Below are 18757 nucleotides of genomic sequence, written 5' to 3'. Positions count from 1 at the left end.
AACAGAGCACGGAAAATATCTCATATGCCCAAAATGTTTTGATGCTTTGATTGTTTCTTTTTGGCAGCTCTTGAATCGTCAACATGCTATATTTCAGGGAGCTATAAATTGAATTAATTTTACTTATTTGGCTTTGGAGACATTTCATACCCTTAAAACAAAGCAAAACCAAACTGACAGAACTCGAGAATATGGGCTTTTTTTTCTACTGACCATCAGTGTGTTTGCAGGAGGTGGAAAGCATCCTGGGTTTGCACCTTTACTTTTTGCTTTTGTTGCGGATTGTGGATGACAATCATCTGGGCATGAGCAATAAATCATACTTTCAATGGGCACATTATGAGGCTTTTTGCACAAAAATGCATTCTAAGGAGAATAGTACGTTGAATATTGTAAAAGCAATGGCCTTAAAAATGGTTCCATAGTATTCTCGAGCTGTTCTCAACCTGCCAAGGAGAAATGGTATTTTTATTTAAAAATGTATTTTGCAATAGTCCTACCAGTGTCCTCGTCATCATCTGCACAAATTTCAGCTGACAGTTTGAAATCAAATGGTACTCAAGGGACACTTATATTTGTCTGGATGAGGGACAATAATGCATGTTCACAGCTGGATTTTGCAATGATTTCTATCTGTCAGAGCATTATTTTCACCACCAGTAACAAACCAATGCTACAGAGCTGCTTTCTCTGTTCTGCCCTTTAGCAAATCAGTCTTTCTAAAGCACTTGTTTTGATAAACCTGTATTCCAGGCTGAAGTAAACAGACTAAAATTAGGATATCCTCATCTATGGATTTGTGCAACATCTGCAGCTACTTGACAGTACGTGGTTTTAAGCTAGTGTGGAGGTGTGTAGTGGCCTAAGAAACGTTCAGCAAAAGATGTGAGTCCAGGTGGGAAAAGGGCAGACTGGAGAAGCACAGCATCACTCCAGATTCTTACAGAAGTCTAACTCCATGTTTCACTATGCGCAGCAATGACACTGAACGTAGGAATATATTAGTGTTTCTGACTTATTTTTTAGATATTTGGTCTTTTGTCCCTTTTGTAAGTCTTAATTTAAGAGACGTATCTAAATCGTGAGGGATAACTTCATAGCCAGGTAGTGAGTAGCGCATAAAGCCTGGTAATACCTATGATCAGTAATACTAGCTGTCGTAAATTTTGCGCTACATCTTGAAAAACCATTGCAAAATGATTATGGGAATATTGCAGTTTATCATTTTGTTTTAAGGAAAGATTCTAGCCTTCAGTCATTCATTTATTTAAAGTAGCATTCCCAAGTATACAAATTGGAAAAAAAATATTTTTGTATATCACTATTAAAGCTAGATTATTCTTTTCACTGGCAGGGTGAGAGGGCATGCCAGAACCTATAGTCTGTGTAGTAAGGGGTACAATTTCACCTATAGCCCAAGGTGGAACTTTGCATAAGATAGGACCAGCTCCTGCTGGCTGCAGTACACTTATTTTCACTAAAGGTTCACTGAAGCGTTGTGGGAGAGAGCCAAGAGCAGGGCGGGCTTTTGTGGAAGTAATACTGCAGAAGTTTCATCAGCAAAATGTGGGCACTCCAGAAGACTTTGCAAGACTATGGGATGTGCCCGTTATTGCTGATATCTGCTCTCATTTCCTGAACTGGAATAAACTGAAAGAGGCAGCAATATGTGCTGTCTTTTAATGGGAAACTATGCCTCTTGGTGATGGGGTATTTTTTGGAAGAGGGGGATGCAAAGAAAGAGGGAGAGGTAGACTAGGAAGAACCAATTTGCAAGAAAAAAGTTCACGTCAAGCCTTTTCACTTTGCTAGTCCCAGGTATCTCAGGTATGCCTTGGGAAAAAGAGAAAATTGGAGAAAATAACTTGATTTGGCCCTCATACTAAGATTGTTTTTATCCCCAAGTTGTAACTGTAGGGTTTTTTTTCCTCCAGCTCTTCATCTTCTCTACTAAAATATTTGAGGTTTTCTTTGGAAACAAGGTAATTGATTGGGAAGAGGCAGGAGGGAGATGGCTGCAGTCTCAGCACACAGTCATAGCTGATCATTACAATCTTAACAAGAGTACTGCAAGTAATTTCTGTTTTTCACAGGGGTTTACCAAGTACCTTCTCCTAAATGAGTGCAAGACTACCAAATGAAACTTGTCACTAATTACTACTTCCACCTAAAAATGTTAGTATGTTCCTTTGAAAATTTACTCTTGGGTATTTCCATTAGCTTCCCTTAGTTTATCTCCCTAATATTTAACATTCAGAAGAAATCAGATGTGTTTTAGTTGAGCAATAAACTAAAATATCATCTTTTTATCCTCAAAATTATTACAGGCAGGAAGCAATTTCAAATACTTTCAACTATTGAAAAAGCACAACAGAGTTGTTTAGAAATGCTCTGAGCTATTAAATGTAAAGTTCTAGGGAGGTGATTAAAAGAACAATTTGTCATTTGAAATGGATATGGCTAATGGGTATGTATTTAAATATTGCTTCCCAAAGCAGTTTCCTACGTTTCTGCATACTTCCAGAGTGCAAACAATTTGATTGGAGCCAGTACACTTTGAATGACAGCTAGTCTGAAACAATTAGTTCTGAAATGTGATAAAGAGAAACTAATCCATCATCATCCAGCACAGCTATAAGGGAAGCAAAATTGGGTTTTTATTCTACATTGGAACCCAAATGTAGAAAAGCATTTTCTTAGACTTTTCCATTAGCATCTGGACTTCCTTCGGAGCACCAAGGAACATTTAACCTGCCAATTAAGGGACCACTTTTATATTACAGGGTCATGTTTGGTTTGAAACTTAACACTAGCTAATGGTCAAATCCCACGTGTAGCAGCAGAGAGGGAGAAAAGGCAGAGAGCAGGCAAGGCCATATGGCCGAGCTGCTTTTCCAGTGGATGTGCTGTTTGGAAATGCACGTACTGTAAGGGGTTTTTTTGTTTGGGGGAAGTTGGTTTTTGGGTTTTTTTGTGTGTATGATATTAATAAAGAAATTATGCTGCCAGTCTTGGAACATCTGTGTTTCCTAAGGATGAGTTTAGATATGCTTATGTTTTTAAATTACAATGGTGTGCTTTGCTTTTGATGCTGCTTTGAAAGACTTAACTCTAAAAATTGTTCAGTATAGAGAAAGGCAGACCTTCAGAGTACTATCCTGCGTCACTGGAGCTGTGTCACCTGGGCAGCTGTGACTGCTGGGCTGGTTCTATGGTTGTGATGTGGGAGCAGTAAAGAAAAACACAATGTATGCTGCAACTGTGTTTAAAGAACTGTGTCACTTTTTTTTTTTTTCTTTACATCACACTAGCTCATTTCAAATCCAGAAAACGAGTGAACTCTTACCATATTCCATATAAAAATGGAAATCAGGTGTTAGCCTGAATTAGGAACCTTGCAATTTCAGCTAAAATGTTTCGATATTCTCATTAAATGCGTAGATTGAAATTGCAAGGTATTACATTGGTCTCTCTCACTTCTGTCATTGTTTTGGGTTATTCCATACACAGAAGTTGTATGCCTTATTACCTGCACAGTGTGCTGAAAATTGATCTTTTATATTTTATCTATAAAATAATTCACCTTTTATGCCAAAACAGTTAATGGTATACATTAGTTTCAAATTGGAGTGTTTCCATTATACTCAGGAATAAAATCAGTTTCTCAGGATATGTTCTTTGGTTTTTGTAGCTGGACTGAGATTCCCGTCATGCATTTACATTTTGTATAAACAGAAATATCTTCAGCCAAAAGAAGAAAGTTCTTCTAAAGAGTTTGGTGGGAATTCTAAATCTCTAAACTTTGGTCCCCAAGTTGGGAAAATGTTGTGGCGATCTTAAGCAGATACTCGCTGTCTCACTCCTGGTGGCCACAATTCAAGCCCTACAATAGAGGTTTGTTTTGTGTTTGTCATTATTTTTACATGGAAGACATTAACACCTGCCAACGTACAGTTTGTAGGTAGACTGTAGTCTGAAGAGTGGCTGCAGCTAAAGACATTTGCATTACTAGTGGATTAACTACTTGCACGCACACAGGTTCCCCTTGGAAATGCACATTCTGAGTTTTGTTTTGCTTTTTCCCAGCTGAACATACTTAAGGCAGTTTTTCAGTTTCTGGGCACTTAATGTGCTCAAGAATTAGCACATTAACACAAAATCCATAAAACCATGTACAATTTATTTCCAATAAAATGTTAAAGAGTTTTTTCATTGTCAAAACAATACAATTTTTGACAGTGGCACCTAAAGACTTTACCCAGTTGACACGTATGTTAGGTGATCACTAACACCTATGTTAGGTGTGTAAGATTTTTATTTGTAAAATAACCTTTAATGTTTTCCAAAGGAATAAGGAAGATGTGATTCATTTTATTCCAGAGATAAAAGTATTACCTTTTTTCCCCCCTTTTTAGCTGAAGTCCAGGCACCAAGAATAGCCATGCATGGGTGCGCTGGCCTGCTGAAGGATTGATGGACTACTTGAGGCAGTGAACTAAGTGGAGTAAAGTAGCTGCAGTTTGCCCAAGTAAGAAGAGTAGAGTAGTTAATGAGACACTTGAAGGGGGTATATGTAAGGTAAAATGCATTATAACCCCTGGGGGCATTCGCATCCATGAGTACAGCGACCTAAATCCGTAGCAGTGTAATCCTCTAAGGACTAGGCTGCAGCAAACCACGGACCATTTATGTCTAGGTTAAGAGCATCCTCTGGGAGTTTAGTGCACTTTTACCACATGCAGATTAATTTCCCACTTTGAAACAATTTCTTTGCACTTTCATCAAGGTTCCTGTGCAGACAGACATGCAGAGCTGTCCTCAGCAGTGGATGTTTCTGTGTGTGACTGCTCCACAAAACTGTACCTTGTTGCTCCGTGTCTGTGCCTGGAGCCCTTACTCCTTCCTGAGCGATGCTCATCCACAAAGCGAGAGGCTTTTCTCCATTTTTCATTCCCTCGTGGTTTGAGCTGAAACTGGGCCAAATGATGATCTCATTGGTTTCTTCCTTAATTATGGAATCTGTCATTATTCTTTCAAAACTAGCATTGCTTTTTCATTACTTCTAAGATAGATAAGTCAAAATAGCTGGTTGTTACAGATTTCCATGTCTTGAATTGCGGTTTCAGTCATTGCTAAATTTTGCCTGATTACTCTTCTGCAGTTTTTTAAAAGCCATATACCATTCTGTGGGTTAGGCAGCGTGCCAGTTGAGACAGAAAATACCAGGATACTTCAGCTTCCCCCTCAATCTCTATTACAGAATACTGTAAAATCTGAATTTGAGAACTTTATGAAATAACACAGATTTGGATATCAATGATTGACATGAAACTTCTTTTCTTTAAAAAATAAAACTCTCTGTCAGCTTGATGCACTCAAAATCAAGTATTTTAATTTCTTTTCAGGGTTATTTATGGAAACATCTGCTTCACCGTTTGAAATCTAATTGGTTTTGAACATAAGTTTAAATCTGTTTCAGAAAAATATTGTTGACGTCGTTTATTTTTGGCTATTTTAGAAATCTCATTTAGATGTCAATTATGGAGCTAACAGATACATATTGAGCAGATGTGTAGGAGTGATGGTCTAGAGCAAAAGGAGCAAGAGATGAATTTCAGATTTTGTGCATTTAGTGGATAAAATAAACTTTATGAATTGCCCTTCTCCTTTTGGTCGCAGGTCTATATGCCTTCCCTCCCCCGACTTTTGCTTTGACAACTTCCTGAATTCGTTTATAGCTTTGGATTTCTACAACTACAGCTGCCTCATAAATTCTGAAAGAAATAAAATTGCCCTGGTTCCATTCAGTGGTCTTCCACTATGTTGGAAGAAATGTGTAATGTAATTAAAAGCAAGCTTTTCAAAAGCATGTACATGAGCTTAAAGCCTAGCTTTGAGCTCCGTTTAAAAACTACTATGTGTGGGTCTCGACCCCTTATGTTCCTTTAGCAGCATTTGGGTTTTGGGTTTGTTTTTTTGGGTTGTTCTTTTTTTAGGGCTCGTAGATGGCAGGAAATTACCATGGTAGACCTCAAAGGCCATGCTGATTTAATTACTGAATTTTGTAAAAAAATTGGCTTGAAAAATGACAGGCAATTTTATAAGCAATTCTTAATTGAACACTTAGGTGCACAAAACACCTAGAACAGTATGAGCATGCTGAGAGTGTTGTGACTTGTAGACTGCACAGTAAATAATAATCACATAATGCAAAATAAATGGAAGAAGCCAACCAAGATGCAGTAAACAAATAAAAATTGAGTAATAACTGTAATTTGCAATACCTTATCCATGTATGGTAGCCAAATAAGGAAAAAATGCCTTGGAAAGCAAAGGCTTAGATCTCCAAGGAAGCCCAGGAGAGACATATTACTTCCATTTATAACAGAAAATCAACTGAAAACTTGTAATTGACAGAGAGGAAGTGAGTTTATGTCCCTTGAGGTGCCCTAGGATCAGCAACAGGCAAATGGTGTAAACATAATAAATCACAGAACAAGTTGTTCAATATGAATTCTTTTTGGAAAATAAGAATGCAATTTTGTAAAGTACAATAAATATAAAATGAGGTATTGGCTGTGGGGCACTGGTAAAGAAACGCTCTGCTCCTTTTTTAAGAGAGCCGATGAAAATATATGTTGAATAGGAAATTAGGTTTCCAGGAGTGCTAATTCATAGGCTGTTGAAGGATCCAATTAAGCTGGAATACACTTTGCGTGGCTTTCACAATCATAATGACTGATTTCAATGAGTTTACTCTTCGCTTAACTCAATATAATCGGAATGAAATCAAGCTGCTTATTTTCCTGCTGCGTATTCAGATCTGTCCGTCCCCTTTCAATGTTTTGAATGATGTCCTTTTTTTTTTTTTCTTCTTTTTTGAGGTTTTTTTAGAATAAAATAATATTTTGAGTTAAGGAAAACAAGTAGCTCAATAAATACTGGAACCAATAAAACCTGGCTTCCCTCACTTTTGTGTCTTGTGAATGTCTGAGTTTGATGTAGAGCTGAAAATGTAATTTTTTTTTTTCTTATAGTTCCCGAATTGATACCTAGTTTGGTCTACAACCTCTCCCTCACCCTTGTGATCACTTCATCCAGCTGCTCTGTAGAAATGGAATTTTGCTTTATTTTCTGGTCTTTCCCATTTACCAAGACCATACAATCTTTGTTCTCGAAGATGTCTTAGTCCCATTCAGACTCTTCAGATGTACTTTCTTGTTTTTAATTTTATTTTTTTCATTTGAAACGGTTGATAGATATGGAATAGTGCCAGCCCACAGCCCGAATGACGTACAGATGCCATCGCACTGCTGCACACTGCTTACACAACCAGCCCTCTCAATTCAACAGCAAACCCTTGACCCCTACACCTTGGCATTTGTGTGGAAGATGGGAGAACAGCTATACGGATTTATTTTTATTTTTATTTTTTGGTGGACTGTATGAATATTCTTTGGCTTGTGTATAAGACTCCTGTGGCGCATCTGAGAAGTCTTACTCAAGTCAAGTTAGATCATAGGGTTTTGCTTCCCACTGCACTACCTACCCTATCTTTCATTGGCAAATCCTTGGTGGCCTGCCTTATCATAAAATAATTACACCTCTTATGTTATATAGGAAGGAACTTTTAGTGAAAGCCATTGGTTCACCTGAGGACGCAACGCTGTAAGTCCAGAAAGGTACATGGCTGTTTTCAGCAATAAGTGTTTCCAAATATGACAGAATTTTAACTCTTGAGAAAAGTCTTGAGACTGTTAATTGTTCATATATGCTGCTGTTATTTACGTTAATGGAAGGAGTTTAAAAAATTACATTAATGGAAGGAGTTTAAATATTGATTAAAAAAAACTTGCAATTATGATAAGCTATTTCATTAGCCTTTTTGCATTAGCCAGTCCATAAATATTTTAATAATTTCATTTATTGAGTGTTTTTTTCATCTGCACAATCTTATCTTGCGTTAAATTGTCCTGTCGGCTTTAGCGCTTTCCTGGGTGCATATTCATACTGAACTGTGAGGGTTATGAAAATGCCTACTCCCTATTTTGTGACTGCATCCAAATTCATTCACTTTCAAATTAAACCGGTGCAAAAAGGGGTGATCTCCCGTTTTGTAGGGGCAGCGTGAATGCTACAAGATATTTTAACACGAAGGCAAGTCAATCAAGCTATAATAGTTTCTAATTAGCACTTGCAGAAGCTGTAATCTTTTTATAAACTTTCAGCTGAGTGGCACTTGGGTGAAAAATTATTTCTTGCATGGAAAACCATTAAAAATCAATTTCCGTTGATTCTGTAGGATTTAAACGAGACAAGCCCACGGCCTTGCACAGGAAGGGGCTTTTGCCAATTAACATTGGACACACAGAGCTCAGAGTGGTGGTCAGAAAAAAACAAAGTGCAGTGCCCTTTTTGCTAAATCTCTTAGTTTATATTTTGAAGTGTGGTTTTCCTTTCAAATGACCATAACAAACGGTAGTGAGGGCTACGTTGCCATATAAGGCAGAGATTTTTTTCAAATAGAATTTTTATGGATTTTTCTATGGAAAAAAAAAAACAGTTTTGCTGTTTGGTGAGCCCTACTGGGAATTTATGCCTCTTCTGACATTCATGCGTGCACCTGTGCTGTTTCTGTCTGCTAAGTTTCTAGCCAAGTTGTTCAGTAGCTACTTGAATGAATAATGTTTCTATTTTAGCAAACTTATGTCTTGGTTTTGCTGTCTGCACCTATTTCTGTGCATATTAAGCATTAAAAAAAGTAAAGCATTTTGAATTCCTTTCACCTTTTTGTTCTGCTGGAGGAGATACAGCGCTGGTGAAAAAAATGGTTTGTTTTTGGTTTTTTGGTTTTGCTAGTTTCTGGTGCTTTTTAAAATTTATTTTTCTCAGTCCTTAGCTTTCTGGTCCTGTTTGTTACATAATGCAGTATGGTATGTAACACGTTATTGTAAAATACAGTAATAAGATAAACTGATCTTTGAAGAAAAAAAGTGAAAACCCATATCAAACATCTTTTTTTTTTTTATTGCCAACTAGAATTGTCATTTGCTTGGATCTTCAATGAATATCCATCATTTGTACAAGAGGACAGTCGGCGTTTTGTGTCTCAAGAGACAGGTCACCTCTACATAGCCAAAGTCGAGCCATCAGATGTAGGAAATTACACCTGCGTTGTAACCAGCACTGTAACCAACAGCCAGGTTCTCGGGTCGCCAACTCCTCTGGTGCTGCGCACGGATGGTATGGCTTCCCTTTACACCATGAATAAATAACGCGTCTAGTCGTCAGTGAGCGTTTTTGTTTCTTACAGTGTAACCTTTCATGCGTTCTCAGAATATTGATTGCTTTATAAAAAGATAAACTATTTTGTGTTGCGTGCTCCTCTTCCTCTCCTAAGTCTGACTGATTTCACTGGCAGGTGCTTACGCTTCTCTTTGTAAATGGAACGTGTGAGAAATAACCTCAATTTTTAATTTAATGTGATGTAATGCTAAAGAGAGAAAAAGGACTTTAAAAACTAAATATTACCTCCTTCAATTCTCATATAGGTGTGATGGGAGAATATGAACCCAAAATAGAAGTTCAGTTTCCTGAGATGCTTCCTGCAGCTAAAGGCTCAACTGTGAAACTGGAATGCTTTGCACTAGGAAAGTAAGTTTTTGTCTTTAGCGATGCTGAAAGTTGAAGCACATTGGGGTTCATCTGCAAAAGAAATGTGAGTTTCAGCAGTTGTTTTGGTGGTGTTTTCTGGAGACTCTATTTTGATCATCACAATTATTGCCTTAGAATTGAAGGGCAAAGAGTCTTGGAGTAAATTTCTGTTTTGTTTAGAATTAAAATGTATGCGTTGGCAACACAGGAATTTACATTTCATTTCAAATTATCTTGAATAAGATCAGTGCAGTTTTGCATATGTCCTTTGACCGACCTCTGCTCTCCCTGTGAGGAAGGAAATGTTGTTGAAGTCTGCAAGAATTTTGTCTGAATTTTACTGTTAAATGTACTTGATGCTTTCATAATATTGTTCTTCTTTTATAGCTGAAATAAAGATTAAAATGCATTCCTCTTCTGAATGGTATTTCACACACAATTGATGCCTTTTCTCTTTCACAGATGATCTGAGAATGCATTTACTTTCTGTAAATGTATTTACTTACCACTTTGCGGTTTATTTGCAGACAGCTTTGTCAGGTCTTCATAATTTTAAGTGCCAGATTGATAACTTAATCATATCCTATTGCTTTGGTTCCCCAGCTAGGTGAGTGAAAGTTTTACAATTGGAGAATGAATGACTGTTTTAGGATGGGATTTTCAAAAGAGTTGCCTTGGTTCTCCTTCCATGGAGGCTCTAGTGGATCTCACCCATCTTCGGGGGGACGGGCAATGCTGATTTACAAGTAAAGTTTCAATTGTTGGATATTTGCGCAAATATTCATGAAAAATTTGGTATCTGACATAACCGTGTATGAAACAGAACAGTGTATGCTTATCAGTTGCCATAGTGTCTGACCATCTGTCATGTACAGCATGAACCGCTTTGAACACATGCTTTTAGTCACTTCTGAGTTTAGTTTAGTTTCGATATCTAGTTTTGACAATCGAATACTTGAAGCAAAGCTGTTTAAAATTCCATTATTTTCTCTTTAGCCCTGTGCCTCAGATTAACTGGAGAAGAACCGATGGTCTGCCATTTCCAAGTAAAATAAAGCTGAAGAAATCCAATGGCATGATTGAAATACCTAATTTCCAGCAGGAGGATGCAGGACTATATGAATGTATTACTGAAAACTCCAGAGGAAAAAACATTGCAAGAGGACGTCTCACTTACTATGGTAGGAAACTTTCTCCTCTTTCCCTCCCTCCCTCCCACCCTTCTTCACACATGCAATACAAACCGCTCTAGGGTACTTCAGGGTTTACAGCTTCTGCAGTACCATCAGGTATTTGTGCTTTAAAATCCATGGCATCTTAACTACTCGCAGAGAATGAGAACTTACGCACCAGGTTTTTGCATAGCATATCTAATAAATGTCCAGGCTCAAAAGGGTAGCTAAGAATAATGTAGAAAATGCTTGTGCTCATTTTTCTATGGTGGAAAGACTTTTTTTAAAAATCTTTCTTATTGGTCCATTGGTGAAACCTTAGACTTTCAGTCAATCGGATTTATTTGGGGGATCATTTAGGCCTCACATTTACAGGAAATACACATTTTATCTTGCTTTAGGAAAAGATTACTGATGGATATTGACAATCCTTTGCATTTGAAACATCCAATTTTATTTTAAAATGAGTAAATAAATGAGAGAATGTAATCCAGCATAGGAAATGAAATAATATGAAATTTAATAGCTGGAAAAAAGACAGAGTCTCTTGTGCACTTAAGGCTATAGAGTGAAATGAGTATCAGCAAAGCACATTGGTGGTGTTTTAAAGCTAGAGTGATTTGCAACAAAGTGGTAATTGACAATTTTTGTTAAAGCTAGATCTCAGCAAATACAATTTTCTTTAGGTAAATGGCAATTTAAAGAGTGTTTCAGACTGTGCTTTGGAATGTTTTCCTCATGTAGGAATATTTGAGCAGAGAGATGTGTTTTTAAGTTGTATAAAAAAACCCACAGAGCATAGGTACTGTGCAACTTTGAGCAAATGTTCTTTCTGTTTCCTACTTCGGTATGGGAAGCTGCTGTTTAGTAGAACACACAGAGTGTTGCTATGAAGATTGTAGTCAATGAAGATTGTAGTTTAAGGCACAACAGATCTTACGAGGAGTAAGGAAGAGATTTCTTCCCCCCCCGCCCCCCAGCTTCCAAAATAATAGTTACCCTGAATCGATGCCCCATCGTTGGAAATATTGAAGGTTAGGTTGGACGCAGGACTTTAAGCAACCTGATTTTTCCATATACTAATTGTAATTATGACTTTTTGAGAAATCCTGTGAGTAACATAGGGCACAAGATGTAAGAGGCTTCATCTGCCAGTGGCATCTGTCATTTCAAACTTGGCACTATGCATTTGATTTTTATAAAGCTACTTTTATTCGCTACTTCAAAATTTCAAACAAGCTGTGGTTTGTAATTAGGTTGGCTCAGTATTCCTACCCCAGTTTTAAAGCAGGGCAGTTGTAAGACACATCAATGTAGCTACATACAAAATAGAGTAGACTTGTTCATTAGTCCTTGTAATGTAATTACGACAGTGGGCAATCTTGAGGTGTTTGACCTGTTTCCCAAGTTCTGTTTGCTCATTAAAGGACGCAGAGCTGAAATAAAGGATGTTGCTAATCAATAAAAGCAAGCAAGGTGCAATTTTGTGACAAGTAAATCAGTGTGAACATTTTTATCACAAATCCAGAAGGGGATTTGAACACTCAAATAGAGTTCATATTTCAATATAAGTGGCTGCCCATGTTAGATTCATCCCTAGTATGGATGTTTATCCTAAAAAATAATGAGACCTGTAATGGCATTAATGGCACTCCAACTGTTTAATTTCATTTGTTCTGCTTAATGAAACCTGTTCTGCGGAATTAAGAAAATTTAAGTAATCTTTCTTACTTTGCTACTTGCTTTGTTGTTGCAGATAGAATGCCAAAAAGTCTGTATTCAGGATAGGATCATTTTAACACTTTTTGGTAATGTGGAGGATATAAATTCTGTTCGTAGATTAAGGATGTTCTGTAACTCAGTATCTTCTGATGGCACACCACAGTGCCTTGTATCAAAGCTCAGAAATCTGTCTGGTAAAGAAATCTAACCATATGCCACTTGGTCTTCCAGTAAAAGATCAATATTTAAGGAATTTGTTTTAAAAGCATATGAGGATTTGAGGGAAACTAATGCAATATGCTGAAGACTTAGACTAAAAACTATCTGTCTGCCAGGAAGTGTCAGTGCTGGCAAAGACGACACAAATCTGTGTGGTGATGTTAGTGGATGTTGGCTGCTGTTACAACACTTTATTAGTAGCGTAAGATGTGTCTACTAATCATATATAGAAAATACAACTATTACAAATGGACAAATACCTTTTATTTCAACAGTGACAATGTTTATTTTCCTCTCTGCAGCAGAACAAAGCTTCTGTTTCTTACTCAAAAAAAAGAGTGCAAGAAGAATCGGGGTTAACATTTTCAAAGTTGTAGTGAAACAATGTGAAGAAAATCTTCAGGGGGAAAAAAATGGCAAAAATTTTCAATGTGACTGAAAATTAGAAGGTTTTTCTTTCTTTGCAGACTTTAAAGATTCTCTGTAAATGAAACATAAAAGCTAGTCCTAAACAAAATCTTGAAGCCTTTCCTTGCTCTGCTGTGGAGCGAAAACACTCTTATTCTCCTGATTTGTTTTATGAGCTCAAACTGTAAAATCTTAATCTGAAAGTTGGGTTTTTCAGTGCAAATTGTTTGATTTTTTTTTTTAAAAAAGGCACCACATTTTCTGTGCTCTCCTCCCTCTTCTTCCCGTAATGAATTATAGTCTTGCAACCGCAAAGCACTTGAACATAGGCTCAACTTTAATCATGGCCATAGTAATTTTCTCAAGAATGCTTGTAAATATGTTTGGGTTAGAAATTCTGTGCACATCTGTAACTCTCTTCATAGAAAATAAAATGGGTTTATTTTTTTCACTTTATTGTGGGTTTTAAATATAACTCTCAACCCATAGTTGAAGGCAATAATTAGAATAGATAATCTAAACAGATATTCTGGGTTCTTTTATAAAATTACTAACAGACTATTAATTTTCCCTTTTTTCTCTTGAAGGATTTTATCAAGAAAAGCCCAACATCAAATGTTTAGGTTTTTGTCCTTTGTACAGTCTCAACATTTGCTTAATGCCGGTTTCTTCCTCAGGGGAGTTCAGAATGTGCTAAAAATAGGACAAGATTGTCTGACTTTGATTTAATATAAAACCTGAATATATAAATAATTTGCTTTCACTTTGCTAGTATATTCATTTATCATTGCTATTAGTCCTTTCCATAAAGAGGTAATAGAAGAAAAAAGAATCCATGGAGACATTTCATGGTGTGGAAAAATGAGAAGAGATGGAACAATTACACTTTTGTATTTTAAGATGCAATTAAACATGTAACGTGGTAGAGATACATAAATCAATTAATTTAAAGTATAATTGAAAAAAATCATTTTTAATTAGCACATGCTGATTTAATGGAACTCATGCTTTACAGTACCAAAGTAAAATGTTTAACAGTGAGAAAAATTCTGCCACTGTTCTTCTTTTGCTCCGCCGTGGTGGTCTGTGATAGCAGAGGCAAACCCCAGTAATACATGGACTCTGCATAATTTTGTAGTACATCAAAAAATACTTGTGTATTTTGTTAATTATTTTGGTAATAATGTACCACCAAAATTATACTGAAAATTAGTAATGTGTGTGGAAGAGCCTTCAGGTTTTGTCTGATAGCCTGACTGTCTTGTTTGTGGACATGGCTTCAAAACAACTACAAAACTATAAATGACTAAATACCAAGGTGTTGCTGAGTTTGATCAACCTAGAGTTTAATTTTTGATGCTGTCTAATAATTTAATTGCCTTGCTACAGAGACAAATTATTACTCTTTTTTACATACTAAAACTTTCTTCAATGTTGTAGCAATTACCTGTTGCTTGAGAGCATTTTTATTTTTGAATGGAATGCAAATAACGGGACATCTTCAGGGATGCGGTAGATGCTTCTCTACTCCAGTTGTTCTATCAGAACAAAGTTACTCATGCTTAAAGTCACTTGGAGTTTTGAGATAAAGTCATCAGGTTCATCACTGCTGTAGGTATCAGTATGGGATGTCATAGCCTGACTTTCAGATATACTGCCTAGAAAAATGAAGGTTACATTTTCTGCTTGGGTTTTTCCCCCATTATGCTTCAGAGTTGCTTTCTCTTGAACTATGGAAAGTTCTGTTTGACTCTGATTTATTGCCCAACTGCTGAGCTATCCAAAGGTATTTTCAAAGATTTCCAGCCCAGCTTTCATACTGTAAATTTCAAAGTAAAGGTATGTGTGTAAGCAGAATGCATCTTACGTGCAAGCCCCAATTAGTGACTCTTCTGGAAGAGCTTCCCATAGTCTTCTGCCTCCCCGCCGAGGTATGGCAGAGCTCAGTACTCTCTGGGAGAGCACAGTGCCTGGGCAACCTACAGGCGTGAACCTCTGCCTTTTTCCTTCATGCTATTCCTGTGGCTTACAGAATTAAAAGGAGATTTTTATTGGAGAAGTCTTTTCTGAAGGAGATCATATATAAAAATACATGTTGACATGCATTGTGCGTGGTACCCCACAAATTATTTACAAATTAGCTCCCAGTGCAGCTTCTGGGAAGCGTCAGCTTCTTCGGCCGTTGCTTCCAAGAGCTTCGTCGCAGTTGTTCATTGCAGCTGGTCCTCATTTGTAGCATCCCTCAGAACAGTCATTGCAAATGTTTCTTAAAAGTCCAAAAAAATGGTTCTTCCTTTCCTTATGGCCTACAGGGATGCCCTAGAGGGCAATGAAGGAACAGTTGTTTTCTTCAGGAAGACCTGCCTGGCCTAATTAGCTGGAAAAAAAGGGTGATTATAGTCACCAAAAAAAAAGATGACCGAGTCTTCTCACTGGGATAAATTTTATGAAGTTACACACGTGTATCACTTCTTGCCTGTGAGACCATGAGTACTGCAAGGAACATTTTAGGCAGAAGCAACTGAAGCAAAATACAGCCTGGTGCTTTTCCAGGTGACTGACCATGAGGCTGACAGCTAACCTTCTTTAGAAAATCAGTTACCTACATGTATTTTCATCCTAAGGGAACTTTTTATATGAATCTTTCATGAAGATTGCACATCAAGTTCCTAAGAATTCTGAATACTATCACACAATACGGGTTCCTATCACAGTCTTAAACCCTGCACTACAAACTGTATTAAAATTAACTTGCAACCTATCAATTTACAGGGCATCATCCTTTTTTCATCTCAATGAAATTCTGTTGCCTGCTGGCCTGTCCCTTGCTGAAGGAGGAAGGAGTGGTATCTCCTTAGGAAGATAAAAGTTACACACCAAGTTCCGTGAGAGAACAAGGCTTTGTTGTAAGGCATCAGCCCTCCTTCGGAGCACACCTGTGGCAGCAGTGGGTGGAACCAAACGTTGTAAGCAGGTGGAATTTGCCGAACAGTGACTAGAGCTCAGGAGGAATAAAGCTGAATGTTCAGAATCATTTGGGTACAGTCAGGCAGAGCTCAATAAAGAGGGCAGTGCTGGGCTTGGAAAGTTGGGCTTCTCTTTTGGGAGGGTGTGTGGATCTACTGATACACGACCTTCTGTCTGCGCTTCCCTCAGCTGCTGCAATGGGGACCATCTCTACCGTGGCCAAGATTGTGGGTTTTGAGCGGCATATTCCCAGCTGGAATGGCCCCTGTTTAGCTGCCTTTTCAATTTTGAATGGCTCAGTTGAATTGTTCTTTTCCAAAGTTTCTAATACTTTTACAGCCTTCTTTAAAGACTTTGAGAGGTGGCAGATGAAAACGGGTATCTTTCTTTCTGCTGAATTCTTTCATCAGTGATTCAAAGAGAAAAAGCCTTCCTCAAGAAAATCACCGAGGTCCACATCAACACTCTTGTGGATGAACAAGCACCACAGATTTCTCACATTGTGGCTTAGGAAGCTGTTCTGTTCATTTCTGGTTTGCGTTGGTTATCTTGCTCCCACACTTTCCAAAAAGACCCAGTTTATCATATCTGCCTTGAAGGTTTGGGAAACCCTCCTATGGAGACTCTCTGACACAAAGGGTCCTAAACTGAAGATTTATAATGTGGACAAATGTTTTTCTTATTAATCGAACTGAATCCAAGGTCTTGAACTTGCAAATAGACTGTATTTAACCTACTTTCAAGTGGGCAGCAGATGTGAAATACTGCACGTGTACGGATCCATCAATAATTCAGGCACTGTTGCTTGTTGCATAAATATTTAGGTATGCAAAGTGCAGGAAGCACACGGACATGGAGTTCTGAGCTTTCATCCCCTTGACACGTGCAGGGCAAATATGCCAGATGACAATATCAGGTAAAGCAGTGGCTCTGTCTTGAACTCCACTGTTGTAAAGTTAAATTTCAAGATTTAACCAAAATCAGTATCAGTAAGACGGTACATTTGTCTGCCACAAAGATCGTTATCCTGTCTCTTAGACCTGTCCTTGATAAAGAAAGTGTAAAAAATTAGATCATCCCCTAGTCAGTGAAAGGCATTAATCCTCATGGGGTATTAGAAGGTTTCACTGTCGGTAAATAGTGGTTAAATTCCAAAGCCTTCTAGTTTAGTATCTCAGTGAATATGTTTTAGTGAGTTTTCTGTGAAAAGTTGATGCTAAGTACGTATGCATAAATCATAAACAGTATTAATCTTTGTTTTAAAAGTATGGCACTGTACATGTTCATGTTGAGATCTTATCACTGCATTGCAGAATGTATGATGGAGATAAAATTTGTATGCTAGAAAAGAATGAATCTTTTTTCATGAAATTAATACCAACCTTCATCCAAACGTTGGTCTGCTGGTCTTGTGCCTATGGCAATGGAACAGGTTCAGCTCTCAGCTGTGCTGCAGGCTTCCCTTGTGGCCATAGACAAGTCATTAATTTCCCTGGTCTGAATTAATTGCTGGTATAAATCCATTGTAGTAGGAAGTTCAACGGGAATTAATCTGACCTTCTGTGCTTCCAAAACTCATTATGAAATAATAATATTTTCCTGTATCGCCAAGGACTTTTTTTTTTTTTTTCTTTCTAGTTGTTTTGATACCAGAGTGTTAGGAAATTTTCTTGAATTACCACTTGCAGATAATCTGTAAGGTAATCAAATTGACTCTGGGAAATTCTTTTGCCTTTAGCTGTGTATTTGCAACCAAGTTTCATCCTACTTTTCATCTGTTTTCTCCATATGCAACATCCAGAATTTATCTTTTCTTGGAGAAATAGCATATATTGAGTTTATAAACTTTCTAGTCAATTGAATAAATTCAAAGAGAATTCATACAAATTTGCTATAAAACAGTGTTGTGCTGTTCTGTGAAATAGCACTAAAGGAATAAACTACTGCTGTCTTTCATGCAGCAATGTTTATTTGCCAAGTGAAGGGGTTTTTAGCCTATGAAATCTGTAACAGATGTTTTAAACTCTATCTTTACAGTTTTAATGTATTTTAGGTAAATGTGGAGGATGTATGGTATTAATACATCAAAATATTGTTTACAAATCAGCAAATTTGTACAATTTTCTTAAGGCCATATTCTGGTTTGCATCACCCAAATGTTGTGCTAAGACTAATGCTTTTCAGAAACAGTCTCATATATCCATGTATTCATCCAGTTAAGTACTGACTAGCATTAGAAAACAATTTGAATGGTATTTAGAACTAAGGCTGACATACCATTACGGGTTTTTGAGGACTTAAAGGATCCTCTTCAGCATTAATTTGATGATTTAGCTGTATCAATTATTTAATTTCAATATCACCACTAATTTCTTTATCTTACATTTACCTCAATTTCAAAGTTGTGTTGTTTAATCATTAGTGATTTTAATACTGCTTTCATTAGCTCAGCTTTAGTGATCTGTAATCTCAGTTTTGTTTTGGTTTACTGCTTGTAATAAGAATGTCTAAAATGAACAGTGAGTTAATTTGTTTCATTAGCTGACTCGCTGCAGAACCAGTGAGAACCTCTGTTGGCTCAGACCAGCCTACACAGAAAACTGTTAAGTGCTGTG

General features: G+C 37.2%; 1 protein-coding gene across 1 annotated transcript in view; it reads left to right on the top strand.

Annotated features, from left to right (window-relative positions):
- LOC102051231 (contactin-3) overlaps positions 1-18757 on the top strand; it is a 107516-nt gene that overhangs the window by 58656 nt on the left and 30103 nt on the right. The window contains 3 exon segments of the mRNA XM_055709476.1: positions 9040-9243; positions 9552-9654; positions 10651-10835. Of these exon segments, the coding sequence (XP_055565451.1) occupies positions 9040-9243; positions 9552-9654; positions 10651-10835 (492 nt within the window).

This window comes from Falco cherrug, chromosome 4 (assembly GCF_023634085.1).
Source record: "Falco cherrug isolate bFalChe1 chromosome 4, bFalChe1.pri, whole genome shotgun sequence".
In the NCBI taxonomy this organism is placed as follows: Eukaryota; Metazoa; Chordata; class Aves; order Falconiformes; family Falconidae; genus Falco; species Falco cherrug.
Note: the sequence above shows the minus strand (reverse complement) of the source record. Positions and strands in the feature narration are given on the sequence as shown.